This window comes from Thermothielavioides terrestris, chromosome 5, assembly GCF_000226115.1.
Source record: "Thermothielavioides terrestris NRRL 8126 chromosome 5, complete sequence".
Classification (NCBI taxonomy): Eukaryota; Fungi; Ascomycota; class Sordariomycetes; order Sordariales; family Chaetomiaceae; genus Thermothielavioides; species Thermothielavioides terrestris.
The window spans coordinates 1,974,798-2,001,429 of NC_016461.1; the positions used below are offsets into that span (position 1 = coordinate 1,974,798).

At 58.4% G+C, this 26,632-nt stretch overlaps 9 protein-coding genes across 9 annotated transcripts; 6 read left to right on the top strand and 3 right to left on the bottom strand.

Moving 5' to 3' along the window:
* On the bottom strand, window positions 1-692 carry THITE_2147182 (uncharacterized protein; the record flags this gene model as incomplete). The annotated part of the gene is made up of 2 exons (XM_003656629.1): window positions 1-144; window positions 258-692. The coding sequence occupies 2 exons, from the start codon at window positions 690-692 to the stop codon at window positions 1-3; spliced, it is 579 nt and encodes a 192-aa protein (XP_003656677.1).
* A 983-nt stretch (window positions 693-1,675) lies between these two features.
* THITE_2121647 (uncharacterized protein) lies at window positions 1,676-3,516 on the top strand. Its single transcript, XM_003656630.1, has 2 exons — window positions 1,676-1,959; window positions 2,020-3,516. The coding sequence occupies exons 1-2, from the start codon at window positions 1,823-1,825 to the stop codon at window positions 3,371-3,373; spliced, it is 1,491 nt and encodes a 496-aa protein (XP_003656678.1). The 5' UTR covers window positions 1,676-1,822; the 3' UTR covers window positions 3,374-3,516.
* A 943-nt stretch (window positions 3,517-4,459) lies between these two features.
* Window positions 4,460-5,827, top strand: THITE_2121649 (uncharacterized protein). Its single transcript, XM_003656631.1, has 3 exons — window positions 4,460-5,096; window positions 5,159-5,398; window positions 5,450-5,827. The coding sequence occupies exons 1-2, from the start codon at window positions 4,723-4,725 to the stop codon at window positions 5,307-5,309; spliced, it is 525 nt and encodes a 174-aa protein (XP_003656679.1). The 5' UTR covers window positions 4,460-4,722; the 3' UTR covers window positions 5,310-5,398; window positions 5,450-5,827.
* A 1-nt stretch (window position 5,828) lies between these two features.
* Window positions 5,829-7,721, top strand: THITE_2121650 (uncharacterized protein). The gene has a single exon (XM_003656632.1). The coding sequence runs from the start codon at window positions 5,994-5,996 to the stop codon at window positions 7,428-7,430; it is 1,437 nt and encodes a 478-aa protein (XP_003656680.1). The 5' UTR covers window positions 5,829-5,993; the 3' UTR covers window positions 7,431-7,721.
* Window positions 7,722-9,550: 1,829 nt separating this feature from the next.
* THITE_2070056 (uncharacterized protein) lies at window positions 9,551-11,410 on the top strand. The gene is made up of 5 exons (XM_003656633.1): window positions 9,551-9,693; window positions 9,850-9,857; window positions 9,930-10,283; window positions 10,361-10,448; window positions 10,526-11,410. Exons 1-5 carry the CDS (start codon window positions 9,682-9,684, stop codon window positions 10,874-10,876), a joined length of 813 nt encoding a protein of 270 aa, XP_003656681.1. The 5' UTR covers window positions 9,551-9,681; the 3' UTR covers window positions 10,877-11,410.
* Window positions 11,411-12,406: 996 nt separating this feature from the next.
* On the bottom strand, window positions 12,407-13,758 carry THITE_2121655 (uncharacterized protein). The gene is made up of 2 exons (XM_003656634.1): window positions 13,077-13,758; window positions 12,407-12,995 (listed from the first exon to the last, which is right to left on the bottom strand). Exons 1-2 carry the CDS (start codon window positions 13,645-13,647, stop codon window positions 12,595-12,597), a joined length of 972 nt encoding a protein of 323 aa, XP_003656682.1. The 5' UTR covers window positions 13,648-13,758; the 3' UTR covers window positions 12,407-12,594.
* Window positions 13,759-15,216: 1,458 nt separating this feature from the next.
* THITE_2121658 (uncharacterized protein) lies at window positions 15,217-19,696 on the bottom strand. The gene is made up of 5 exons (XM_003656635.1): window positions 18,938-19,696; window positions 17,579-18,883; window positions 16,988-17,523; window positions 16,715-16,934; window positions 15,217-16,656 (listed from the first exon to the last, which is right to left on the bottom strand). The coding sequence occupies exons 1-5, from the start codon at window positions 19,579-19,581 to the stop codon at window positions 15,309-15,311; spliced, it is 4,053 nt and encodes a 1,350-aa protein (XP_003656683.1). The 5' UTR covers window positions 19,582-19,696; the 3' UTR covers window positions 15,217-15,308.
* A 1,394-nt stretch (window positions 19,697-21,090) lies between these two features.
* On the top strand, window positions 21,091-23,753 carry THITE_2070058 (uncharacterized protein; the record flags this gene model as incomplete). The annotated part of the gene is made up of 5 exons (XM_003656636.1): window positions 21,091-21,162; window positions 21,241-21,456; window positions 21,514-21,617; window positions 22,024-23,226; window positions 23,289-23,753. 5 exons carry the CDS (start codon window positions 21,091-21,093, stop codon window positions 23,455-23,457), a joined length of 1,764 nt encoding a protein of 587 aa, XP_003656684.1. The 3' UTR covers window positions 23,458-23,753.
* Window positions 23,754-24,779: 1,026 nt separating this feature from the next.
* Window positions 24,780-26,615, top strand: THITE_2171300 (uncharacterized protein). Its single transcript, XM_003656637.1, has 3 exons — window positions 24,780-25,504; window positions 25,598-25,971; window positions 26,051-26,615. Exons 1-3 carry the CDS (start codon window positions 25,018-25,020, stop codon window positions 26,261-26,263), a joined length of 1,074 nt encoding a protein of 357 aa, XP_003656685.1. The 5' UTR covers window positions 24,780-25,017; the 3' UTR covers window positions 26,264-26,615.
* The last annotated feature ends 17 nt before the right edge of the window (window positions 26,616-26,632 follow it).

Below are 26,632 nucleotides of genomic sequence, written 5' to 3' on the forward strand. Positions count from 1 at the left end.
CTAGTCCTGCCGCCCCTTCAACAGCCTCTTGGTGACCTTGTCCTTCTCGATGATATAGACATGGGCACCCCAGCCGGAGAGGGCGTCGCGGTCGACAGCGTTGAGGAGTGCTTGCGAAATGGTCTCGAAGAGTTCGTCCGGGCCCTGCAAGAACACCCTCCTGTCAGCCCCAAGATCATTTTGCCCTGCATAAGCCCCCAACGACCCAAAAGGAAAGTAGAAGGAATGGGGGCCCCTGAGTCATCGGCCGCACGTACCAGATCCGGCTCCCACAGACTCTCGCACATGCCAAACAGCTGATCGGAGGCGGTGCCGCTGACGATGAAGTCCTTGGCGAAGTCGATGCAGCCGATGCTGTCGAAGCCGCAGATGAAGGGCTGGCCGGTCTTGGGGTCGAGGCCGGCGACGACGGGGCTGACGAAGAAGGGCCCGAAGCGGCGCTCGTACAGGCTGCTGCTGACCAGGTTGGCGAAGGTGCGCGGCGCGATGTGCCGCTCCTCGCGCAGCCGGTACAGGTTCACCTTGTACCGGAACAGGTCCGCCACCGTCGCCACGTCCGTCGCCAGCCCCGTCAGCCCCAGGAACACGTGGTCGCCGTACTGGAAGATCTTGGGGAAGTTGTTGGACACCGTCAGCGCCTGCAGCCCCAGCCGCAGGTCGCAGGCGATCGCTACGCAGTCTTTGCCGGCCATCGCGACGCAGGCGCCGCCGTCTGTGCGCGGGGTGGGAGGCGGGCCGTGGTTAGAGCTGCGGCTCGCCTGGGAAGTAGTGCTGGGGGCGGAGGGGAGGGAGGGTTACTTATTGAGAATGGAGACACCTGGACGCGGGATGGATTAGCTTATACGTGCATGGGCAACTGGGAGGAGTGAAGAATGGGAATACCATTTTGGTCGTGTTTGTGTGCAAGTGCGTTGGCCGAGCAGTCGGTGGTGATTCCGGGTGCGAGGCGGGGAGTAAGGACGACGGAGCTGTTCCGTCTTGGAGGATTGCGAAGCGGCAGGAAGTCCAAACTCAATTTCTGGCGTTGTTTGGCTATTGCTTCGCCGGAAACGGCACGGATGATTTGGTCGGGCGAGGTTCAGCTACCGTCGTTGTCGTTGTCGTTGTCGACGTTGTCCTTGTCGCTGAAGCTCTCTCGACTGAGCTCCAGCTGGCAGGCTGCAACTGGAGTTGACATGCAAGGCAACACGCAGCTGGCGCGGCCGGCGAGAGCGGCAGGGGTCCCTGGCAGGGAAAGGCGGTGTTGAGCGGCGCTAAGGCTCCATGGGCGCCATGTGCTTGGAGCTCCCCTCTGCTGCGCTGTGGCGCTGTGGCGTACAGACTGGACGGATTACCGACCTGGTATGGAGGGGCATCTCCACGCTCCAGGCTTCCATCTCCCCCAATGCTGATGACGAGTCCTGCACATGCTCCAGACAATTCGATACTTTTCGGGCCCGTGCGAAAGCACTCCTAGACCTTCCATGTGAATATTTCAAGGTTCTTCATAAACTCATCGCGGGCAAGCCATTGCCACGGACGTACGGACGTACCTTACCTTGCCTTTCCCAATCCGCTGCCTTGTGGCTCAACGGCTTAACCAGGCTCCCTGTTTTACACACCCTCGCCATCGCCAAGTGCTGCTTCGTCTATTCTGTTGCCCGACTCGCTTCACTTTACACTATAAATCCCCCCGAGACGTATTCCGCAATCGAGCGATTAGTACCTCGTTCTCTGGGGAGCTTTTCACGCCCAGCTTAGTTGCTCCGGACACTATATCACTCATCGCTGGTCGGTTGTCAGTGCAGGCTGGGCTGCCGCAGCCATCTCCTACACCGTTAAAATGGCAGCCCATGTGGAAGTCGTTTCGACGGATCTCAGGCGTGTCAAGGTCAAGGTCACGCCGGGGACGCACCTTGTCGATGTTCTAGGCGAGGCCTGCAAGAAGCTGAACCTGAAGAGCGACAAGTATGAGCTCAAGTAGGTGCCAGACCGAAATCGTACCGCGGTTGTTTCCAGTCCCTTGACTGACAACGGCAGGCACAAACAGAAGCTGGTTGACTTGACCGGCCCATTCCGAACATCAGGACTCGGCCCCGGCGCCAAGCTCGAGCTTGTCCATAAGTCCAAGAGCGCCTCAGTGGTCTCTATCGCCTTAGACATAAACGGGCGGCGCTATACCAAGAAACTTCCCAGCGACATGACGTTGTGGAAAGTAATGCGGCAATTTGAGAGCACGGAAACTGGCCTCAACATCACGGGAAGGGCCGTCCCCGTGGGCACTAACACTGGCCAGCTGTACTATGAAGCCCCCGTCGTGAACATCATGGGCAGAGAGTACTCGGCCATGGAGGACCTGCAGAAGACGTTGTCGCAGTGCGGTATTAGCTCCGGCAGCATCGCTCTCCGAGTCTCTTTTAGGCTCAGCGAGAGGACGCTATCCGACGCGATGCAGGAGATCAGCAAATATCTCACCGATGTCGAACCAGAGCAACCAAGACCGGAAAGAAACGAAGAATCTGCGGTGGCTCCAGCCCTGGCCGCCGAGGAACAAAAAACTGAGGATGTCTCCATGGATGAAACTCCGGCGCCTGAGGCCATCCCACAACCGGGCGCGGAGGCCGCCGTCCCGGCTCCCCCGAAAGATGCTGGTACCGCCGCTCCCACGGATGTCGACGGACCTGCCGCACCTACCGCAGACCCTCTACAGCCCACCGGTGTCTTCTCCGCACCGACCTCCTCCACCCCCGCCGCCGCCCGCAGCCACGAAGACGACTCGGTTTACGAGCCCACAATCGCCCACGCGCAACTCCGCCAGCAGCACCTCCAGCAGCAGTCGCAGAACACGCGACTCAAGTCCGACGCGGAACTCGCCGCCGAAGCAGCCGAGGAAGCCGCCAAGCTCGCCGCCATCACTAAGGTCGAAGTCAAGATCCGGTTCCCCGACCAGACCTCGGCCGTCTGGACCGTCACGCCCGACCAGACCGGCGCCTTCCTCTACCAGGCCGTCCGCGGCGTCATGGCCCACCCGGCCCAGCCCTTCAAGCTCATCCTGCCCGGCCCGAAGACGGTGATCCGGGAGGACGACCGGAAGCTGATCGCCGGGTACCGCCTCAAGGGCCGCGAAATGCTGCACCTGCTCTGGGACGACTCGGTCGCGGCCGCGGCGCGGAGGGAGCCCTTCCTGAAGGGCAGCGTGGCGAGCAGGGCGCGGGAGGTCGTGGTGCCGGAGATTCCGCAGGGGAGTACGGATGAGGAGGAGGAGGAAGGGGGCGCGGCTGCCGGGCCGAGCAGGCCGGCGCAGCTTGAGAGGGGGAAGGGCGGCGGCAGTGGGTTGGACCCGGATGCAATGAAGAAGAAGCTTGGGAAGTTCCTGGGGCTGAGGAAGAAATGAATGTTTGGGGGGTGCGGTTGCTGGGAGCGCCGAAAAGACGCCGGCTGAGTGTTTGATGCAGGAGCCGGTTGCGGTTCGGCCGGGCACGTTTATTGTATCGGTTTCCCCGTGATGAGTTGCATTGTGTGGCGTTGGGTGAACGACGGTGTCGCATAGCGGATAGGGGTTTGCAGAAGGCAGCAGATCCTTACGGCTCAGATCAGTTACTTCGTCGTCTCCATTGCGAGCATGAGTCGTACGCGCAGATAGGTAGATCACTGCCCGTTATACAGTCGTGCCAGTTGACTACATCAGAGGTCCTCGTCGTCGTCTCGAGTACATTGCCAAATCATAGCTTCGGGTCGCGGTAAGCATGATGCAGGCTCCCAAGCATGGTTGGGTTCCTACCCTGCCTGCACTGTTCTTGCCACGAAATCTCCGTATCACAGCCTCACACCAAGGTGACAGTTGCCCGCCGCCTCGGCGAAACGAATCAATTCGTGCCATTTGTGCAACTCCTGTAGTGTATACGGATCTGTATTCCGTATATTTTATATCCTCGTACATTGCATCCCGTGACGGCCTCGTCGCGGTTGCTTCGGGCAATATCCGTCATTTCGGTGGCACAGGAGCACTGTACCCGTCAAAGCTCGTTTGCGCTCTGAAAAGGTTTGGGGTTGGACCAAGTGAGGCAAAGCATGACGCATCGAGGAGCAACACGAGAGCAAAGGACCCTCCTCTCTGGGCCCCAGTTCCGAAGCTGTCCGGACGCTGCTTAAATACTGATTTGCGGTGGATGCTTTACGACCCGGCTATGGGGTTCCTATACCACAGTACACAATAAAGCAGACGACACTGGCATCCTCCCGGTTTGATGGTTGCTTGGACGGGATGATTACCCGGCGCATGTTCTGAAACGAAACAAAGGAGATGTTAACCAATTGGAGTGTCCATCCCTCAAATCTCCAGCACTCTTGCATGAAGATCGGCGGGTCCATCAATCCATCTGTTGACGTCGACTCTCCACAAGTTTGAACTGGCGGTTTGGATCGCTTTTCTGGGGGACCACAAATGCAGGTCTGGAGGCACTGAAAAGCTGATTCGGCAACACAAAGGGGCAAACGCCTGCAGGCACCGTTCCGTTTGTTCGTGTTTTGTGGAAGGGCACATCAAAACGGTCCAACCTTGGCTCCCTCGCCGCAGGTGCGAACCTGCAATCCTCAACCACAGTGCAACACCACGCTCGTTTTCCCTTCAGTTGATTAAAGGGCCAATCATTCGCTGCTGGACCGCCGATTTCGAACCGTCTTGGACGGCATCGTCCTCGGTCTTCCCACGGTCCCTCGCTATATTTCGGCCCAGCACTCATCATGAAGCTGCACGCCATCCTCGCCCTCGCGGCTGCGGCCCATCTTGGCGCAGCCCTGCCGACCTACACCATCCCGCTGGCCATGTCCAAGGCTCTTGCCGAGAACGAAGACTGCACCCTCCCCGAAGGTTTCGAAGTGCAGAACTTCCAGATCTGGACTCCGGCCCCCGGCAACAACCGCACCAGCGTCATCAACTTCGGATACAGGGACAACAGCACCAGCATCGTGACCGCGTGCCACTTCAATCAGACCTCGGTGAACGTGGGCCCGGCGGGGCTCACTCCCAGATATGCGTGCGACAACAAGATCGTCGAGTTCATCTGGCAAAACGGCACGCTTACGCTGGTCGAGAAGGCCTGCCCGCAGAGCAACATGTGAGTTCCTATCGATGCCTGGCCCGCCCGCACGCAGACCATGATGCTAACGTGATCGGCAGGCCTCGCGGCTTCGAGGCCGCCGGCGCGGTCACGCCCGACCTGACGTGCAGCGCGAGTGCGAAGAACAGCACGGTTGGAGAGGGCAAGTTCTGCGTGTCACGGACGGATCTGGTCGCAAACTTCACCAGCCTTGAGCCGACGCCAAACTGAGATGACCGTCTGGGGGCGTGCCACGGGGATCGAACCGACATCATCGGCACGACACTGATACCTGGGGCTGGCTGTGGCGCAAGAGCTGAGTAAGAGGGTTCATATTTGGCGCTGGTGAAGACAGATCCTCATAGACATAGGCCATAGATCGGGGCTGTAATACTTTGTAATTGTTCGCTCATTGAGAGCATTTAACTCATCAATCATCTCCCTCCAGTTCACGATGTTGCCAGATGTCCAGCGCGGAACCAAATTGCGGGGCGCTTAAGCTGCCGTGTGGCGCTGGTCCCTGCTAGTTTAAGGGACCAGCTGGCGCCAAGACTTGCGGGCCTGAGACTGTCGTCACCGCTGCACACCCTTCCTTGCACCTCCTGGAAAGGTTTATGACATTCTGCTTCTCAACTTGAGGGTGTTTTGGGTTCCTATCGACTTCTGCTCGACAGGGACATGCTTTGCGTACTTTAGCGCCTTCCCAATTTATCAGTGTTGGGTCTCCAAAGGGCCTCGTTGAGCGTGGCAGCTGCCACGCGACTGGTCACGCGGGTGCAGTCCTTATGACCACACTGCAACCGGCGACCATGACGCTTCGACAGAACCCTTTCGATACATAATGCCCAACGCCTTCCTACAGAAATCTATCATTCAGTTTTCCCTTACCGGTATCCTCTCCTTTTTCTGAGCGTCATGCGTGCCCTAGACAAGCTCCTCTTCCTCTCCATCCTCCTCCCTAGCGCCTCGACGCACGCCGAGCCGATCCCAGCACCACCAGCACCAGCGCCGCCTCCTCCCCACTTCTCCAACCAGCCGCAACCCCAACCGCAACACCCTCTCCTCCCATCTACCCACCCATTACCAACACCGCCGAGACCACCACCACCACCACCACCACCGGCAGGAGTAGCATTGCATCAAGGACAAGGAGGAGACGTCGGAGGAGGAGAAGTCGCAAGCGCCGTCGCAAGCGCCGTCTCGCCGCGGCGGCCGCGGCGGTCGCTCTTCGCCGCGCTCGAGCGCGCCGCCCGCCTCGTCGATATCGCCTACTGCGTCGGCACGACCGGCCTGGCGCCGCCGTTCGCCTGCGCCTCGCGCTGCCGCGACTTCCCCTCGCTGCGCCTGCTGCGCACCTGGAACACGGGTCCGCTGCTGACCGACAGCTGCGGGTACATCGCTGTTGACCACGGCGATGGCGGCGGCGCTGGTGTTGGTGCTGGTTCCGGTGCCGGCGGGTGGGGGAGGACTGGTGAGGTGGAGCGGGAGGGACGTGAGGGGAAGGAGATTGTGGTTGCGTTCCGCGGGACGTACAGCATCACGAATACGATCGTCGATTTGAGTACGGTGCCGCAGGAGTATGTGCCGTATCCCGGGGACGGGAACGGGGACGGGGACGGGGACGGAGCTGGAACCAAGTGCGAGAACTGCACGGTGCACATGGGGTTTATGGCGTCGTGGCGGAATGCGAGGGAGGTGGTCGTGCCTACGCTGAAGGCGGCCAGGGCGAAGTACCCCGGGTATCGCGTGCACCTACTCGGTCACAGCCTGGGAGGGGCGGTGGCTGCGCTGGCCGCGCTGGAGTTGAGGCTGGGCCTGGGGTGGGAAGATGTGCTGGTCACGACGTTCGGGGAGCCGCGCGTGGGAAATGGTCAGTTGGCTGCGTATATCGACAGGGCGTTTGGATTGGCGGATCGGGACGGCGAGGACTTACCTTACCGGCGGGTCACGCACGTTGGCGATCCCGTGCCGCTGCTGCCGCTGACGGAGTGGGGGTATCGCGCGCACGCCGGGGAGGTTTATATTTCGAAACCGAGCCTGCCGCCTGGGCCGGAGGACCTGAGGATCTGCCGCGGGGCCAGCGACCCGGAGTGCATGGCAGGCGCCGAGACGGAGGACTGGCTGAGCTGGATATTAGGCTCGGTCAGACTGCTGGCGGTCGACGTCAAGAGCGGGTGGTTTCCGGCCAGGTTTCAACTGTGGCAGCTCTTCTTTGCCCACCGGGACTATTTCTGGAGACTGGGACTCTGCGTCCCGGGAGGCGATCCGGCAGATTGGGGGAGGGAAAAGTACAACCTGACGCTCGGTGTCGGGGTGGCCGAGCCTGACGAAACGGTTATGGGAGACCTGTGATACAAGATATCCTGACGGTCCACCAGGCGTGGTGTTCGCGTATGATGATGCATGTGTCCGACAGCATAGCATGGCGTTTTGGGTTAAAGAGGGCCGGAGGCTTGTGGTGTTCACAGCCGGCCAGACTTGTCGTGACTTCTGGTCTGGCAAACAGTTTACTCAACAGCACACAAAATATCAGCTAGGCATGATACCTTGCCATGTCTCCCTACGTGTGCTTGTATCCATGATATGCCTTCCTCAGTTTGGTCCCTTGGTCCTTTGCCCTTGTATTGGTGAAGGGGAGAACACGTTAAGTTGACTTTGTCTTTCCTGAATCAAGTGTTTACCGTTTTCTGCCCCTTCTTTCACTCTTTTTCCTCTGCCTTCCTTTACTCCTATCATTCGCTAATCAAGTACTATCACCGAGCACCTTGACGAACGTTGGGAGACATTGGGCCGGTTTCAACTGAAGCAGCATACAAACATGGACCGAGAAACAAAAAGGGGGGAAGAAGGAAAAAGGGAAAGTTAAGTCGACGAAGTTGCTGTGGACTGTGCAGCACCAGCTGCAAAGTCACGAAAGCTCGTGAACTACCCTCGATGTACATACACTTGTGGCTGACCGTACATAATGTTGCTCCGTACCCCTTAAAAAATTTCCCTGGTATGTCTGCCGACATTGTCTTGTGGAGACTCTGCGACTATCATCATTCCATCACGCTTGTGTCGCCTCTTGCGCGTTGTGAAGCTTGGGGGTCCAGACACTACCCGATATCACTCAGATTTATCGAGGCGCGTGACTCCGTCATCACGGGTCCGGAAGGCAGCCGCGGTGCCGATTGGAGGGAGCGGTCAAAGCGGGAACCCGGGAGATAAGTGGATGCACCAATGGCCCGGGCCTTTTTTGAACCATGCAACAGTCTTCGAAACAAACAAATAGGTAAACAAGGGAAACCCCACAGAGAGCCTGGATGAAGAAACGGGCAGAGTCAAGACGTTGGGTAACTCAGACGTGAGGCTATGCAGGCAACATGATCCGGCTCTTCAAGTTCGTCCTTTTGTTCTAACTCCTGTTGCGGGACTGCTGAGTGGCCAGCAGAATTGGCGATTGAGGTTGCAAGGAGGGGAAGTGAGCCTCGCGGCATTCTAGCCGCTTCCATGCTGAGCTGTCCAATGTGGCCCCACCAGTTAGTTGAAGAGGACCCCACACTGGACAATTGGTGGGGTTATTTTCTGGTGTAACCGCTCCTCTTCCTCTGGCAACCGCTCTCCCCACCAGCGCATTTCTCGCCAGAGGGAAAAAAGGGGGTCAGCCCCTCGCCTCGTGACTCTCACCAGCTGAGAAGGGTCTGGGAGGGCACGAGACATCCATGGATGCGTGCCACGAGGGTGCGCAGAATGTGGCAGGAGAGCGCTTGCCGATCTTCGGCGAAGGAGGGGCTCTGAGTCAAAGGGAGGAAAAGAAAGTCTTTGGGCTGTGTGACGTGAAGAGGCCGCGCTTCGTCAGCTGCGCTGCTGGTGTCTGGCTGGCGATGAATGGCGTGGGTAGCAGGGCAAATAACGTCGACGACGGGATGGATTGGCTGGGGAAGGTTGAAGATAACACCGCAAACAAGGTTGCCGTGTCCCGTCCCGGGCTATCGGGGCCTGTGGTTATGCCCGTTTGCCGCAAGTCCCGGCTGAGAGGCCGTCTCTTACAGTTACACTGGGGAACTACCAAGTGTGGATGCCAGGCAGCCTCAGCAGGTAAGCGGCTGCTCAAGATACCTTACCTACCAGGTAGTCCCGAGCATGTTCATGTGTTCCTCGAGACATTTCGCGCTGCCCAAGATGCCTCCACAGTATTGCATACTTGCCTCGTTCGGCGTGGGCATGGAGTGGGAGGTGACCAGGCAATTGGAGTCAAGGGACAAAATTTGTGACGCTGCTGTTAGGGCAGGACTCCCTTTTCAGACAAAATCCACAGTGGTGCCATAGTCACGTGCTAACGCGGTGCCCTGTGCGTTCATTCGACCCTGTCTCAAAAAACAGGGACCCCAGGCCCGGCTGGCACCCGCTAGCGTGGTGAGGGGGAGGCATCAGTCTCCGCTAAAGTCGCTTTGCCCAGCACTTGCACCCACTCCGACCTCGACCAACATCACAAAACAACAAAACAAAGTTGTCTTGACCTCGCGACTTGCCTCACGCACTTTTTGTGTCCCCCTCCATATTCTCACACTTTCACATTTCCGCTTGACTTGTCCAACTCTCCTACGATCGATCATCCGAAATGGCGAACGAGGTACGTGCATCCCGCCAAAAACCGCCTTTCCCCCTCCTGCCACAGGTGCCGATCGCGATAATGCTCGCGCATCCTGGCGGTAGCAGGCGGCGAAGCTCTACCCGCGGCAATTTTGGCTTCAGGTTCAAGATGCTAACCAGTTGGACTGATATGTAGCGCGAGAGGTGTGTTTACATTTCTGCCGACTGCGGTTGCTCGGTCGCCGCGTCGAACTAATCGATTCTCCAAAAATGCAGCAAGACTTTCCTCGCCCGCCTCTGCGAGCAGGCCGAGCGCTATGACGAGATGGTGACCTACATGAAGGATGTCGCCAAGCTCGACGGCGAGCTTTCTGTGGACGAGCGCAACCTGCTTTCGGTTGCCTACAAGAACGTCGTTGGCACCCGCCGTGCCAGCTGGCGCATTATCTCGTCCATCGAGCAGAAGGAGGAGTCTAAGGGATCTGACAAGCACGTCGCCACCATCCGCGAGTACCGCCACAAGATCGAGGGCGAGCTCGAGAAGGTCTGCCAGGATGTCCTCGAGGTCCTCGACGAGTCTCTCATCCCCCATGCCGCTACTGGCGAGTCCAAGGTCTTCTACCACAAGATGTGAGTCTGCCCAGTCTGTTTCGAGGTGGTAGTTTAGTTTGCAGGTTGCTGCGATGCTAACGCGTCTCATCTTGCAGGAAGGGTGACTACCACCGCTACCTCGCCGAGTTCGCCTCTGGCGAGAAGCGCAAGGTTGCCGCGACTGCTGCCCACGAGGCTTACAAGGTACGGATTGCTCCCGGATTCAATGCCGCACACGTGCCTCCGCGGCAAGCTGACGGGTTTCTCGATTCAAAACACAGAGCGCCACCGACGTTGCCCAGACCGAGCTGACCCCGACCCACCCGATCCGCCTGGGTCTGGCGCTCAACTTCTCCGTCTTCTACTACGAGATCCTGAACTCGCCCGACCGCGCCTGCCACCTGGCCAAGCAGGCCTTCGATGACGCCATCGCCGAGCTCGACTCGCTCTCCGAGGAGTCGTATCGCGACAGCACCCTCATCATGCAGCTCCTCCGCGACAACCTCACCCTCTGGACCTCGTCCGACAACGGCGAGCCCGAGCCGGCCGCCGCCGAGGCCCCCAAGGAGGAGAAGGCCGCTGAGAAGGAGGCCGACGGCAAGGCCGACGAGCCTGCCCCCGAGCAGCAGTAAGCCCGTCAGCTTTGCTGCGTGCTTGTTTGCTTGCTTGCTTGACTTTTTTTTACTTTTCCTTTTTCCTCTGTCACACGCCCTCTCGTGTCTCCTTGAGCTGGAGCCCCGCAGGGTTGTCCCACAACCCTCCTTGGCGCTCTATGTGTAGCTCGAGTTAGGGCCTGAGTTATCATCCGGGAACGGGGGTCTTTGTTGTTGTCTGTGAACTGGGGGCCTGGCTTGCGGAACGTTGGCTCTGCGGCGGCACATTGGTCAAGGCAATGGGCAGGACTGCGGCAAGGGAGTTGGTTGATGTTCAGTCCGGGGGGATCTGAAAATGCAGGGCAACGGTGCTTTTTCTTCCCTTTTTCTTAAAGTCTCGGATGTATTTCCCCCAGTCTTGCTCTGCTCTCTTCTCTCCCGCCGGGGGGGGGGTTGGACTCTCTTGTCTTTCCCTTCCCTTGTATGGGGGGAGGGAAAGGCTGAATGAAACCCAAAACCCCGAAATCCACCTCGGCCTCTCTCCAAGGTCGACGGAATATACAATCTAAACCCAGACCCGTCTACTGACTTGACCTGTCCGCCACCGTGTTCCTCGCACTTCGCCTCCACGGGCGGTGCTTGACCTCTGCAATAAGGGGAGGGTCGGATCTTCTTGAACTCGTATCAATTCTCCCCCCACCTCCCCCGAGGCTGAGCGCCGGTCAATCTCCGGGAATCCATTACTTTGCTACGGTTTATTTCACAGCTGTGGGAAACTGAACCCATGGAGACACGAAATTGGCAGTCAGCAGCAAACGCAAACAAACAATACCCAGCTCCAAGCGGTTCTCGACCTCGTCGTGGACACACAAGTCCAAGCACAGGTATGACAAACGGACCGCGCGAGAGAGAAGCTGCCTGGCATATTACAGCATACAATTGCGGATTCTGGGGTCTGCTTCGGGAGTGTTGCTTTTTTGGCAATTAACAATACCATTAAGTACTACGTGTTGTTTCTTTAGATCACACCCTAACCGACCGACACGTTGGTTGGAACCACGCCCTTTCTTCCCCTGCTTCTTTTTCGACAACCGCTCACTCTCCTCGTCTGGCAGACGACGGATGTCGCTCGTTCTGCAGGCCGGGCCATGCGGGCCCAGCGACTGTGACCAGCAGCCAACCCGCCTCATCTCGTACTGCCAACTGATACCATGACCCCCTTGACTGCTGCGTGTTTCCCTGTCCTTGTTGTGTCGGACGGCTGGCCGAGCATGGACTGGTTCGTTATCTCCTGATTGTGGCAACGGGCATGAGGTAACCGGATGAAGAGTCGTGATGCTGCAATGGCATTTCCGCGTGTTCTGGCCCCGTTGTTGAAGCATTGGGGAGGTGCGAGTAACAGAGAGCTTGCGGTGTCGGGGTTGGCGGGTTGCTGTGACAGACTTTATGGAGGCCGGACACCGTGCGCGGGCATCGGCTTCCTTAGATGACGGGCTTCAGATTCGGGTCGCGGTCTCCGCTATTGCGGACGGCGCACTCATCTATGCTGTGGCTCAAGATTATGCGCACTGGCGCCGGTCTATTTCATCACTCCCCAGCTCCGTTGGGAGCGAGGCTGGACATGGATCCTTGGCTGGGAGCGCGCACCAACTCTCTCCTCCTCAGCACCAGCCCGCCAAGGTCGATCCCAAACCCCGACGGAAGGGCAGCAAGGCGCCCTCAACGAGCTGCTCGAACGACCCTGCGAACCCGGCACCCTAATCCTTCGGCCGCGTCGTCGCCCGCTGGAGCAGCGCGGCAGCCCTCTGCAGCCGGGACATGCTCCTGGACAGCCCGCCTCGCGGCGCACCCGAGTCGCTGGTGTCGGACGAGATGGACCCCGTATCGATTCGCCCCCTGGTACGTCCCGGGAAGAGGTCCATGCTCTGCGATTTCTGCACCGGGGCCGGCGAGGTGGCCGGCAGAGGCTGGCTGGGCGGCCGCACCAGCAGCCGTTTGTGGCCCTGGCCTGTTGTGGCCCACCGCGGCTGGTACTCGACGGGCCAGGCCATCTTCCTGATCTCGGCGTCCCGCTTGTGCGCGTTCTTTCTCTGGCCATGCAGCGATGGGCGAACGCGCATGAGCAGCTCGCTTACTCGTTTGCCGAAGCCGCGGCTGCCCTGCGACGCTTCTTTCTCGCTGGTCAGACTGGTGGCTATGCTTAAGGGCGGGGAGGCGGGCCTGCTGCAGTGGCGGCAGACCTCGGGTTCGGAGGGAGTGGCTGGTTTGCTGTTTGAGGGGCTGGTCGTTCTCTGGAGGATGGCGCGGATGTTGCCGGCTAGGTCGGCCGTCTTGCCTTTCCGGCCCCGGCTGGTCTCGACAGTCTCGGAGCAGGCGCAATAAGTCTCAGTACCATGCATGCCCACCGCTTCGCTCCAGCCACGGATCCAGTCGGCCTTGTTGCCTTGATTCCTTCTCGGGAGGAGCTGCTGGCGCGTGGCCAGCCAGTCGGTAGGGGACGAAGTGCATTGCGGGCTTCGTGGCGGTGCCGGCACCTCGGGGGCTTCCTCGGGGGCCTGGGGTGGTTGTTGTTGTCGTTGTCGCGCCGGTGCTTGGCCTTGAGCTTGTGGCTCGTCTTGTGGTGGGTCTGGGTTCTCCCTTTCGACTACCTGGGGCTTGGGAGAATCCGAGTACAATGCCGGTCTGACGGAGGAGTGCGTGGTGTCAGAGCACGGCGTTGTCTGGGCCATGGACTCGGACAAGGCCAGAGGTGCTGGTGGGCTGCAAGGTGCGGGGACGCTCAACGGCGAAGCGTTCCCAGACCGCTCCATGGTCGGCGGTGGAAACCTGGCAATGCTGATGGGTGTGAAACAGTAGACCGTGGACTGCTAGCGCTTGACCCCTCATAAGGACAAGGCAGATAAGTCTCAGCGGCGGAGCACTGCGCGAATCTCTGTCACCAAGACGTGTCAATACCCATATGTTCCGTACACAGTACAGCAGTGCTGTGAGTGCTGTGACCAAACGAGGAAAGGAGTGGGCTTACGGAGTGCATACACTGTAACTAGACAATGGCCCCCGATCAAGGGACGGGGCCGGAGCGAGCGATGGCCTCGGTCTATCACCCAATGAAACGTTGCTGTCCGAATCTCTCTGTATCACACGAGCACCAAGGATAGAGGACAGCCCGCTCGGCCAATGATGAAGAGACGGGGAACGGCAGCAGGACCAGCAGGTGGTGTCTTGCGTATGTCCTGTTCCACTCGTGGGCACCTATGAATCCGTCCTTGGCTGTGCTGTGTCACCGGAAAGCGACAGCGGCAACGACAGCACAAAGACCACCTCCCAAGGCTTGGCCTGCTTGGCCTTAAGCCTGGAGATACGTACCTGTGACCAAGGCCGCCACGGTGCCCGATGCTGAGGATTCCGTAAATCTTTCTTCCTGGGGGTTTGAGATGTGAAAAATGAATGTGCACATGCAAACGAAGTTGAACGTCAGCGAGTCCGGATAGTTTGGGTCGCTTGCTGGCTGAAACTCCCAAGGCGACGGGAGCCAGGTTCTCCCGGCAGGCACCGTTGCTTGGCATCGGCTCCGTCCCCGGTGACCGCCCTATCTAGCTTGCGCCAGACCAGGAACGGACTAGCGCCGGCTTGTGACTCGCTCTGTGCCGCAGCCGGGTCGATGCAGGCTTCCTTTTCCAATTTGACTCGACTTCGTGCAATTTTCCGCAGGTTGTGAACTCCAAACGGAGAAATACTGTAAACAAACCAGTTCGTGGATTCCGAAATGTGCTCCACTAGCCCCGCATAACTATACACTACACCACACTTACCCTGCTGGCCGGTTGGTTTCCATTCTCGGAACCGCTTGCGAAGTGATCGAGGAGATCTAGCTAAGTCCTGCGTGATTCAGACATGCGCGGCGTTTACTAACTCTGCTACTATGTATGAAACATCTACGGAATATTTTGTGTCGTATGCAACACATATGACACCTGTCTCGGCTGCTGCTGAGGTGTGCAATGACGTAATTGGTTCAGTGCCAGACAGTTTCGCGTGTGTTGATCCGCGTCAGCCAGTGATCCAAATTGCCAGGCCTCAGACATCAACTTGGTGACTTTCGACTTGCGGACTCAACCACGTACGTGGCTGCCATGAACAGCAAACAAAGCACAGCAGAAGAGTGATGAAGAAATAGCCCGAGTTTCAAACGATCCCGGAGCTCTTCCATTCCTCTAATTTTTGCCGCCAGCGTACCCAGCAGACCAAAGCACCATGACACCCAGTGCCGTGAACTCCCAACGCCCATCTACCCCTTCGTCTTTTAAAACCAGCCACTGTTCTAACCCATACATAACTAAGCCCTGAGAAAAAAAAAAAAAAAAAAAAAAGTCGTATGCCGTGTATGTAACCTGAACGTCTCCCAAACAGCCGGCCGGCCGGAACGACCCAGAATGCCAGCGACAAGCCCGGCAGTTCATTCCTCCTCTTCCTATGAGGAAGGCTTCAACGCCTCCCAGCCCCCCATCTCCAAAGCCCCGTCATCACCCAGCAGATCAACCACCTGTGGCTTCTTGGGACCCGGCGGAGGCGGCGCCTGCTTGGGGCCTTGCGTTGCAGGAGCCGGGATGGTCGGTTTCCTAGGCGGCAATTGTGGTTTCCGCTCCTGCGGCGCTGCGAGGCCAACGAGGGGAATACCCCCCGCAGCTGCCATGCGGTGGTGGTTTTGCGCGGGGCTGCCCGTGGTGGCGTCGCTTCTCCTGGGGAGTTCCGGTGGCGGCGCCTCTTCCCGGGAGATGACCCCATTCCTAGCTGGCAATGTAGGCAGACTGCTGCTGAGATTGGAAATCGAGTTGTGAACACTAGCCGTGGAACGACGGGGGAGCTCAGGTCGTGAGGCGTTTGGATCATGCGCCTTTGCATTGGGCATGAGACTTGCCGAGACGCTGTTTGCCGGGGAGGCGGGCGTCGTGAGGTGAGCCGGCTTCTTGGCCACCGGGGGAGGGGACTTCTGCTTCGCCGCCGTCTCTGGCGATACCGCTGGCTTCGGTCCCACGGGAGGCGCAGGGGGTGCCTTGTTGACCTGTCCTCGCTTCTGCTGAATTGAAACAGCAGGGGAACTGGCCACTGAGCCAGGAGTCATGCTGGTCTGTCTCCGTGGAGGAGGAGGGGGCGGCGCTCCGCCGTCTACTTGCGTGCCCTTCGCGTCTTCGTTGATCTGCAGTCTCCCGATCTTGGCGGGAAGCGCTGACGGGTCGTAGGGAGGGAGGGGCTTCCTGGGCGCTGAACTGGATACGGAAGACGAGAGCAACATGGAATGGTTGACGTGTTCGTATGGCGACGTCGACATGCTTGAGAAGGACGAGAGGCGCGATTCGGACCTGGGAACGCTGACCCAGTCCGGCTCATCAGTCGGGACGTGGGGGTTCGTTGGCCGCTTCGGGTTCAAGATGGTCTGGGATGCCGAATTTTCAGGCTTTGGAGGGCTAATCGACGATCGGGCCATCTTGCCATTGTCCAGCCACCACTTCTGGCGGTCGGAGCTGGCTGGTGGAAGCCCAGGTTCAATCGCGTCGTAGTCTATCAGATCCTCGTCTTCCGACTCGTTGGCAGCCAGATTCGCCGTGTCTCCGCCAACCTCGGCCTTGCGTCGCTCGTAGATCTCTCGGCCTATCTTATCCCGGAGCTTCTCGTTCACGATATTGACGGTACATTCGAACACCGCATAGACTGGCCTGTGATCCGAGAAGCGCAGGGGGGCTGAGTTGTAGGCCAGCTGCCGCAGGTTGGAGCCCTTTCGAAGGATGCGGTCCGTCCAGGCCGGGATGCGGGCTTTCTCACTGGTATTTGCGTCAGTTTGCGCTGCTGCACCACTGCGCATCTCTTGCGACTACTTACGAACTGTCGTATTCGTCGGTGCCAATGTCGAACTTGTACGTCGGCATAAACGTAATACGGGCCTCGGAGTAGAAGGGAAAGGCAAGCCCCGCAACCATCTGCAGGTTCAGCTGGTCGTTTTCGAACAGCCGCTCCAGGTTTCTCCTCTTCACCAGCTCCTTGGCATCTTCCAGACGCAACCCAATCCGATAATTAAAATCTCCAAACCAGAGGACAGAGTCTAGATGCGCGTCAGCATCTGCTTCCAGTCTTGTTAAGCCAGCATCTTCTTACCGTGATCATCAATCCCTCTATTCCTCTGGAACCGAAGGCCCTGGTCGATGGTGGCGTAATCTCTGTTTCTCTCCTCGTAGTTGGCAAACCCAGCCGCCAGATGAGCCGTTACAAAGCAGATAGGTGTGTTTGCGTAGTCGAGTCGGATTGCGACAGCTCCCTTGTTGCCGGCCATGCCTGAGAGTCCAGTCTTCTTGACACTGCCCTCAACGTTCTTGATGTTATGGAGCACCGAGGCCTTCACAAAGATGCACAGCGCGGCACCAACGAGTTGTCCGCTCCGGAGCAGCACATATTTCTCATCACCTTCTCTGCTGTAATGTTGGTCCAGCGTCCTCTTGATGGCTTTTTCCCAGAGCTGCTTCCTCCTGGGGTCGCTGTTCATGATCTGCTGTGGGTTGAGTTCGACTATCTCCTGGAACCCGACCGCGATGATCTCTGGCTGGATAGAACCCAACTCAGAGGGCCAAAGCCAGGAAGACAGGTCTTCATTGATGCCGTCGGTCCGCCCATTGAGGTTGAACGTCCCCACAAGGCTGTTCGATGTCAGAAACCTGCTGTCCTATCCGGGGACTGGAGTGCCGCACTTACATGTGGATCTTCTCACTCGAGGAGAATTCACTACTTCGTCGCTGCAGCTCGCCGGTAACATAGTCGCTGATGGGATCAAAAAGGATGACAGATGCCTGATTAACTATTCTCCCCAGCAGAGTGTCGATTGTGATTTGGCGTGCTTTGTCGGCAAAGTTGTTGTAATAAAGCCTGGTGGCTGACTTGCGCACATCGGCGATGGCGCCTGCGAGAGACATCTTCCCAGTCCGAGTGAAGGATGATTTCAGCGCGCCCGTGCCAGCATAGATCTTGGACAGGGAGTCGCCATTGTCAGCCCACAGGTTCGCATGTCTAGACCAGAAGTCAGACGTAGCTCGCTCTCCTCTGTGGCCGAGGAAAGCTTCAACTGCCATCTGCGAGAGGATCGTCTGAATCAGGTTCGTTCTGTCCAGGCAATCCAGGCAATTCGTCCGAAAGACACCTTCTTGCTGCAGAACCACAACGTAGCGGCGATTCTTGTGGCCGTTTGAACCACCACCATTCAGATGCCCTGCATCCTCCGATTCCTGGGCGAGATAGTAGGCAAAGCCATCGGCCGAGTCCTCGATATACCGACGGATTTCATTTGCCGCCACGTAGCCCTGGGGGCCCTTCGTCTCGGCGTGGAAGTCGTACTCCGTTTCCCGCAGCAGCGCGTGGTCTCTGGACTCTTTTCCTCCCCCAGGCCGGCTGAGCGGGCAGTTTTGAATGCCCAATCGGTAGAGCGTGGTAAGCTCATACTCTCCAGGCTTCGTAGCACTGAGCAAATTAATGACATGCACCGCGCCATATGCTTGTTCCAGGTCGGAGAAGTGCTTGTCGAACGCTGGCTGGGTTCCGTCGGCAGACCGAGTGATGGTGATTTTCTGTTGGTTAGGCAGGAGACCGGCTGCCTGCTCCCAGAAGACGGGTACTGACCCACGTACTTGAACGTACGAGAAGACAACACCAGACGGGCTCCAGTACGTCGTCTCGGTCTCCACAAAGTTGGCCACGTTTCCGTCGTCATCGATCCCCCTGGAGTTGAACCTTGTCCCAGCTCTCTTGCACGACAAGCGCGATATGACGGTCAAGTAGGAGGGCAGACCGGTCCTCGCAGAGCTCAAGGGCGCCGAGGTCTGTGGTATCGCCCAACTCCTACAGAAACCGCGGATTGCAGAGGTCAATATCCTCGAGGCATCCAGGGCCTCGCGCTCCTGTCTTTGAAGTCGGGATCGGAATTGCACCAGTGGGCGGATCATGTACGAGTTCCAGAGGAAGGATTCGTCGAAGTTGTCTATATCGAAATTCGCAGCATCGGCCGGCCTGCAGTGTGTCAGCGCGACGCCTGAAATCCCGCCTCGCGAATCGCCTCCCTACCTGTCCTGCATGCGGTTTGTAACATCAAAGTCCGTGCTATAGTAGAAGGTCCCATTGCTAAGCAGCTTCTGCAAGTCCTGGCAAGGGTGTTCCTCGGGCATCTCTCTCCGCCCAAGGCCCTGTCCATATCCTGACGCGGCGTCCGAGTCCGCCTCGTAGGGGTCGAGGGCGACGACCTCATCGTATTCGGCGGAGTTGAGGCAGAAGAACTGGACGGCCTCGATTTTCTCCACGGTTTCGCCAGGGCGAACGGTTGCGACACGTGACGCCTGGGTGATGACACACAGGAACACATCTCGCCCTATCGAAATAAGCCCCAGGGTTCCGTAAATTGGTCGCGGCGTCAGGGGACGGTAGTCGGCGAGCAACCGGTCGGACGTCGGGGAGAACTCGACCATGCACTTGGATGCGATATTGTCAGGGGCGGCTGACCCCGGACGCGCGGACGAGTACGAGGCCAGGGAGCCATTGGCGATGGCTTCGCGTGTCGCCGCGCTGTGCCGAAGGATCAGGGCGTGCGAGCCGGAGGTGATGGCAATGGCTCGGTGGGGATATTCGCGGATGAGGATTTGGCTTGATTTCTCGGGGGAAGGCGGCTGCCCAGGCCACAAGGCCGTCGAGGGAGCATTGTAGCTGTAGTCCATCGCTCTCAGGCGCAGCGAGTGGGAGGGGCAGCAACGTGGGTTCTGCGAAGACAGGTCGTCCTAAAGTCGGGCACAGAGGTCATGGCGGTTTCGAGCAAGTTAACATCCGAGCAGACACTAAGCTCAACCCAGGTCGTGTCAAGCTTGGAATATCCGCGAAAGCAGAGCACGTGTGATCAGTGGTGGTCGATCTCGCACGTGCAACCAACTCGACCTTAGGTCCGGTTTGAATGAACGGCATTAGGTGGGCTTGCAAGGGGCAGGGGAGGAAAGGTACCTCTTTCGTGCCTGCCCGCTACAAGACGGAGGTGGTTTTTAGTGTATCAGCAGCCTGCCAGGTCGGGCCGCCATGCTGACGGCTCTGGGCTGACTAGCGCGGGGCTGCTGTGGACCCTTTAACAGGGGCACTTCTGAGCCCACATCAGATCCATGGATACCGGAGGGCAAGGAAATGTGGGGCGTGGATTTTCGCAGCCCACTGTTCTTTCCTTTTTATCATTATCCTTTACGAATAGTGAGCTTTGAAATCCCTACTTTCCCTCGGGGAGTCAGCCTGGGGAAGCCAGTACTCCATACGCAATATCTCCTTTACCGTAGTTGGTCCAAGTGTAGAAGAATGGTGCATGGGACTTCAAGGCAGCAAGTCGAGGGGCCAACATTCTTGCGCATACCACCTGCAGTACCTCCGTAGCGACCACCTACCTGAGTTTACCTTCTTACCCGGGCAGGTTCTTCCAATGGGGTTCGTGGGCTCGTGGATGGACTGCTGCGGTCTGGGGGTCGGAGGACGGCTTCAAAGACGAAACCAGCATAGCGTCCCGGTGTAGGGGAGGGGGTGGGGAGGGGGCGGGGGTGCCATCTGCGTGGTCTGGAGGAATCCGAGTGACGCGCCACGGACGGGGATTGGCTCAAAAGAAGAATGCAAGGTACCTCGGTAGGTACCTAGACATCCAGCCACAACGGGAGAAAAGGTAAAGAGCAGAGTGCAGCATAATTGCTCTGCGGTGGCTTCAGATTTGCTATCAATGGTGAGATCATGTTCTCCGTGTGCGGAGAATCAGCCTCTTCCTATCATTGTTTTTATCATCATCAGCCTGGGAAGAGAAAGAAATCAAAATCTGACATCGTGCCAGGAGAACTGCCCAGCGAGTTAAACGGGTGAGCGTGATTATGTAATGCGCACCCGCTTTTTTTCAGCCTGGTCCGTTTCTTGCCAGCCGCATTCGATTTCCTGTTCGTTTCGATGCGCCTCGCCGTGGATCTGTGCCCTGTTTTTGCAGCACCCAGCTCGACTTCCAGCCGCTTCAATTCTCCGCAAGACGCGCTACTGAGGAGCGATCCTTTGACCATCAGGGGCCTCCACAGTACTCATTGTATCCAGCTAGAAGCATCTGCTCGCATCCACGCGGCCTATTTTGGAATAGGATTTCTTTCGCAGAACACGGACCACGAAACGCAGAGCGCGCAGCCTCGGCCGGGTACCCTCCGACCCTACCTACACCCGCAATCATGGCCGACTTTACAACCTTTGGCGGAACTGATGAGGAGAACGCTGAGGTCAAGCGCCTCAATGCTGAAGTCGTAAGTCATCCAGATTGTCGTATCTCCGCGTAACCCGCATCAAGGCCGCAAGCGCTGACCTCCCAACTTCTTTCCCAGGAAGCGGACCCAGACAACTTCGAGAACTGGGAGAAGCTGATCCGTGCCTGCGAAAGCCTCGAGGGCGGCCTCAATCGCAACTCCAGTCCGCAGGCATTGGCAACCCTCCGCGACGCTTACGATCGCTTTCTCCTAAAGTTCCCGCTGCTCTTCGGGTATTGGAAGAAGTATGCCGACCTCGAGTTTAACATCTCCGGGCCCGAGTCAGCCGAGATGGTATGCCCGCTCTCTTTTGAACTCGACTACCCCGGGCAACGCTGACGCCGCTACTAGGTCTATGAGAGAGGCTGCGCCAGCATCACCAACTCGGTTGACCTGTGGACCGAGTACTGCTCCTTCAAAATGGAAACCACTCACACTCCCCATCTCGTGAGAGAGTAAGTATAGGCGAACCGTTTCATTCCCAGCCCTCCCTGTAACCTCATCACCCGCAGCAGCCCTGCGAGGCCGGCGCCGGCCGCCTGACGAACCAAGAGGGATCGCGTCCAAGACGCAACTGTACCCGACATGGTGAGAGATACCAACGGCAGCCGCCGCCCTCTGCTGGGATCGTTCTCTCACAATCTCTAACCAGGCTCTGCTGTGCTCAGCAGATCACAGCTCGGGAGTGCTGTGGCGGCCTTCTACACGTTTCTCATCCGCACGTGCCCCGGAGATGTAGTCTGGCCTCTTTGGATGGATCGCGTCGCTTACACCAAGTCCCCTCCTGTATTTGCATACCCTTCCCAACCCGTTCCATTCCCCCGTCCCGCCGCGGTCGCGCATTGCTGACCCCTCTCCCAGGCTGTTTGAGCGCGCCGCCTCTCATATCGGACTGGACTTCCTCTCGCATCCGTTCTGGGACAAGTACCTGGAGTGCGAAACTCGACATGAGGCCCCCGACAAGGTCTTCGCCATCCTGAAGCGCGTGATCCACATCCCGATGCACCAGTATGCCCGCTATTTTGAGCGGTTCCGTCAGATGGCCCACACCCGGCCTCTGGAGGAACTCGTCTCGGCCGATATCGTGGCTCGGTACCGGGCCGAGGTCATTGCCGAGGCTGCCCAATTTGGCGTGCAGAAACCCGAGCTTGAGATCGAGCGGGACATCCGGGCCAAGATCGATGCCTCCTTCTACCAGGTCTTCCAGCGCACCCAGCTCGAGACGAACAAGCGGTGGACGTTCGAGGCCGAGATCAAGCGGCCGTATTTCCACGTCACGGAATTGGAGCACCAACAGCTGGCTAACTGGCGCAAGTACCTCGACTTCGAGGAGGCAGAGGGCAACTACCAGCGGATAGTGTTCCTGTACGAAAGATGCCTGGTCACCTGCGCCCTCTACGACGAATTCTGGTTCCGATATGCTCGGTGGATGGAGGCGCAAGAGAATAAAGAAGAGGAGGTGCGGAACATCTATCTGCGCGCGACCACGCTCTTCGTTCCCATCAGCAGACCTGGCATCCGGCTCCAGTTTGCCTATTTTGAGGAGATGTGCGGCCGAATCGACGTTGCCCGGGATATCCATGCAGCTGTGCTCACGAAACTGCCGGACTGCGTCGAGGCGATCGTGTCGTGGGCAAATCTTCAACGGCGCCAGAGCGGCCTCAATGCGGCGATCGAGGTGTACAAGGCGCAGATCGACTCGCCCATCGTCGATATTTTCACAAAGGCCGCCTTGGTGACGGAGTGGGCATACCTGCTGTGGAAGGTCAAGGGTTCGGTCGACGAAGCCCGTACCGCGTTTGTCAAGAACGTGGAGTGGTACGCCGATAGCCGCCACTTCTGGCAGAAGTGGCTCGAGTTTGAGCTCGAGCAGCCGACCAACGCAGAGCTGGAGACGGAGCACTCTGAGAGGGTCAAGACCGTCATCACCGAGATGCGCGCCAAGAGCCGTCTGTCACCGGGCATCAAGCAGGAGCTGGGTCTGATGTACATGAATTACCTGCAGCAGCGCGGAGGAAAGCAGGCGATGAAGGAATTCTTAGCCATTGATCGAGAGCTCTTCGGGTATGTTCGTCTGGGTCCGGGTCGGAAAGTTTGCGAAGCACGGGCGCTAACCGAGAACACAGGCCGCAATCTGTCTCCCAGATCACCAAAGCGAAACAGTCCAAGGACAGCAGTGGGGTTCCCGAACTCGACGAAGCGACCCGTCTCAAGGCGGAGAAACGCTTCTATGCCTATTACGAACTGCACATGGATCCAAACCCCAATGCCCAAGGTCCAGCTAGCTTCGAATAGCTGCAACCATCCGGTGACATGCCAGTCGGGGGGGCGACTGGCAGGCGTTGTATCATAGCAGTTTCGAGCTGCCTTCTCGGCTCGTCATCATTGGGGTTGGTTTTGGTTTGCGCCGGAGCCAAGCACTTACGACAGGACTGGCTTTTGTGCTGGGTGGGGGTGGTAGAAGACCGTCTGGGGAGACGATTGCTGGACTCGGATGGCTCGTTAATGCTTCCCTGCGATCTGAATACCTTGATATCTCGGTATAGGGAGAGAAGCAGTGTACCATTGTATCAACACCATCGTATCATGCTTCCTACGGACCTGAGCTCATGAGTCGTGAAATGCTCGCCGCGGCTATATCACTATTCGCAAGCTTACCGTTCCTTGGTGCCTCAATCCCGCTTGCATGCTATATAAGGTATCGTCTTGTCTCCCGTGCTGTGGAGTTGTGCTGCAGGGCGATTATTCAGAGCCACTCCATGCCGTAGAAAACTACGGGTATCGTTGTATAGCTGTGAACTGGACGTGTATTGTAGTTGCGGCTTCTTCACTCCGGAACTAACGTCCGATTTCGCGAAGTGGGTGGTGGGCCCTTAGCACGTGGCGGGCTCGGTCCGCCACTTCCCGTGTGGGATCATGCTGACAGAGACCAATTCCATGCTATGAGGGTTGAAATGCGAACACTTGGCATGAGATCTTTCCCCTCCTGATTAACTCCAGTATATCCGTGGGTAGATACAACGGAACGCCCAATGTTGCGGCGGCCGCAAGCTCTTGCAAGGCATTACGGAAGGCAGTGGATTACTCGGGGAGGCTCGGCGTCTCGGAATCGTCCCATCTCAACACGACCAGAGCCTCCGTGCTCAGGGCTTGTCCTGTCACAAGCAACCTATCAGGAACCGACCCCGCGCTGCAAGGGACGGGGAGGCAAAAGCCGCAAAAATGGAGGCTCAAAATCAACGTCCTCTCCAACTCCGTTTTGCTCCATGTTTCCTCGGGCTTTCTCGGAGAAGCCCTCGGCTCCGTGTACGGCCTCGGCACTCGCCGCCGGGTCCCCACTCGCCATGGCGTCTTCCACCCTAACTTGCTGCAAAACTGGAAATCGTCGGGATGAGGACCACAGTAAGACTTGGCGAAGATGTTTGATCGCTTCACCTGATCTTTCCACACTGAGAGAGAGCCCCACAGGTGGATGCCCCCCACTGACGAGCTCAACCACTCACCGTTCACCCATATCTTTCTTTTCGATGTGATTCCACATTCGCGGTTGGCAACAGCCGAACTGCCACCCGTTCGCCTCCCTCGCTTGCTTACATATCTCCTCGTCCATATCAATTCCCAATCACGCCTTTTTGAGGTGGCCAGCCGTTTCTCTTCTTGCCTGCTTCCGTCAGAGTCCTCTTCAGTACCCGGCTTTGAGTTTCGAGGTGAGCATCTTCCTCCAATCGATCTTCGTTGCCACGGCCAACTTGCGCGAATTCCCGATCCACTGCTCTGGCAATCGTTCCACCTCGAGCTCTGGTACCCCCACGCTCCGAACGCTCAATTCTAACCACGCGTTTCCGCACACCACAGATGGCGACCGCAACCCGCACCTTCACTCGCGCCCTGCGCACCTCGGCCCGGCCCGCGTTCGCTGCCGCCCCCCGTGTCGCTTTCCGCCAGAGCGGCCGCCGCTTCTATTCGTCGGAGCCGCCCGCCAAGCAGGGGTCGTCGACCTGGCTGTGGCTCGCCGGTGCGGCTGCCGTCGGCGGCGGCGGTGCCTGGTTCTACCTGAACAACCAGCAGAGCTCGGCCACGCCCAAGGCCTTCACGCCCAAGTTCGAGGACTACCAGGCCGTGTACAACGAGATCGCCAACCGCCTCGAGGAGAAGGACGACTATGACGACGGCAGCTACGGCCCGGTGCTGCTCCGCCTCGCCTGGCACGCCAGCGGCACCTATGACAAGGAGACGGGCACGGGCGGCAGCAACGGCGCCACCATGCGCTTCTCTCCCGAGAGCGACCACGGTGCCAACGCCGGTCTGAAGGTTGCGCGCGACTTCCTCGAGCCTGTGAAAGGTGAGTGCTATCCGTCAAGTCTGGCGCAAGGGGGGCTGTAGACGAGGAAAAAAAAAAAAAAAAAAAACGAATTGCTGACGCGTTTGGAAACAGCCAAGTTCCCCTGGATCACGTACTCCGATCTCTGGATCCTCGCCGGCGTCTGCGCCATCCAGGAGATGCTTGGCCCCAAGATTCCCTACCGTCCCGGCCGCCAGGACAAGGACGTCTCCGCCTGCACTCCCGATGGCCGCCTGCCCGACGGCGCGCAGGGCCAGGACCACCTCCGCAACATCTTCTACCGCATGGGATTCAACGACCAGGAGATCGTCGCGCTGTCCGGTGCTCACGCGCTCGGGCGCTGCCACCCCGACCGGTCCGGCTTCTCCGGCCCCTGGACCTTCTCCCCGACTGTCCTGACCAACGACTACTACAAGCTGCTGCTCGACGAGAAGTGGCAGTGGAAGAAGTGGAACGGGCCTAAGCAGGTAAGCTTCGCAGAACCGGGCAATTGGCGCAGGTATCTGTCTTGGGAGCGACTGCTAACGCAGGCGGTAAAAACAACAGTACGAGGACAAGAAGACCAAGTCCCTGATGATGCTGCCGGCCGACATGGCGCTCGTCCAGGACAAGAAGTTCAAGGAGTGGGTGCAGAAGTACGCGGCCGACAACGACCTCTTCTTCCGGGACTTCGCGGCCGTGATCGTCAAGCTGTTTGAGCTCGGCGTGCCGTTCAAGGAGGACCAGGAGAGGTGGGTGTTCAAGACCGTCAACGCCTAAGGTGCCGCGCCCAAGGTGATGAGGGTGAAGAAGGACGGTGGGCGGATGTTTTGCCACGGCATGTGTGCGGCGGGGATGAAGTGAGATGAGCTTTAGAGAGACGGCATCAAGGAGGAGCGGGGTGGGAGATAATCATTGTCGGCCACGTATGAGTGTCTGCCATCTTGGCTCACTCTCTTGGCGGCGCGCCCCTCGAGGGGCTAGAGCAAGAGCCGCCCGCGTTAGAGCGGGCACCGCGCGGACAAGTGCCTGCCGCGGTTTCACTCGACTTCTTTAGCGTTTTTCTGTGTTTACTAGACGAGTTTGTAGAACAGTGGGGGGTAAATGGATATTTCACTCGTGCGAGGGCCGAGTTGGGAAGCGCTTTGT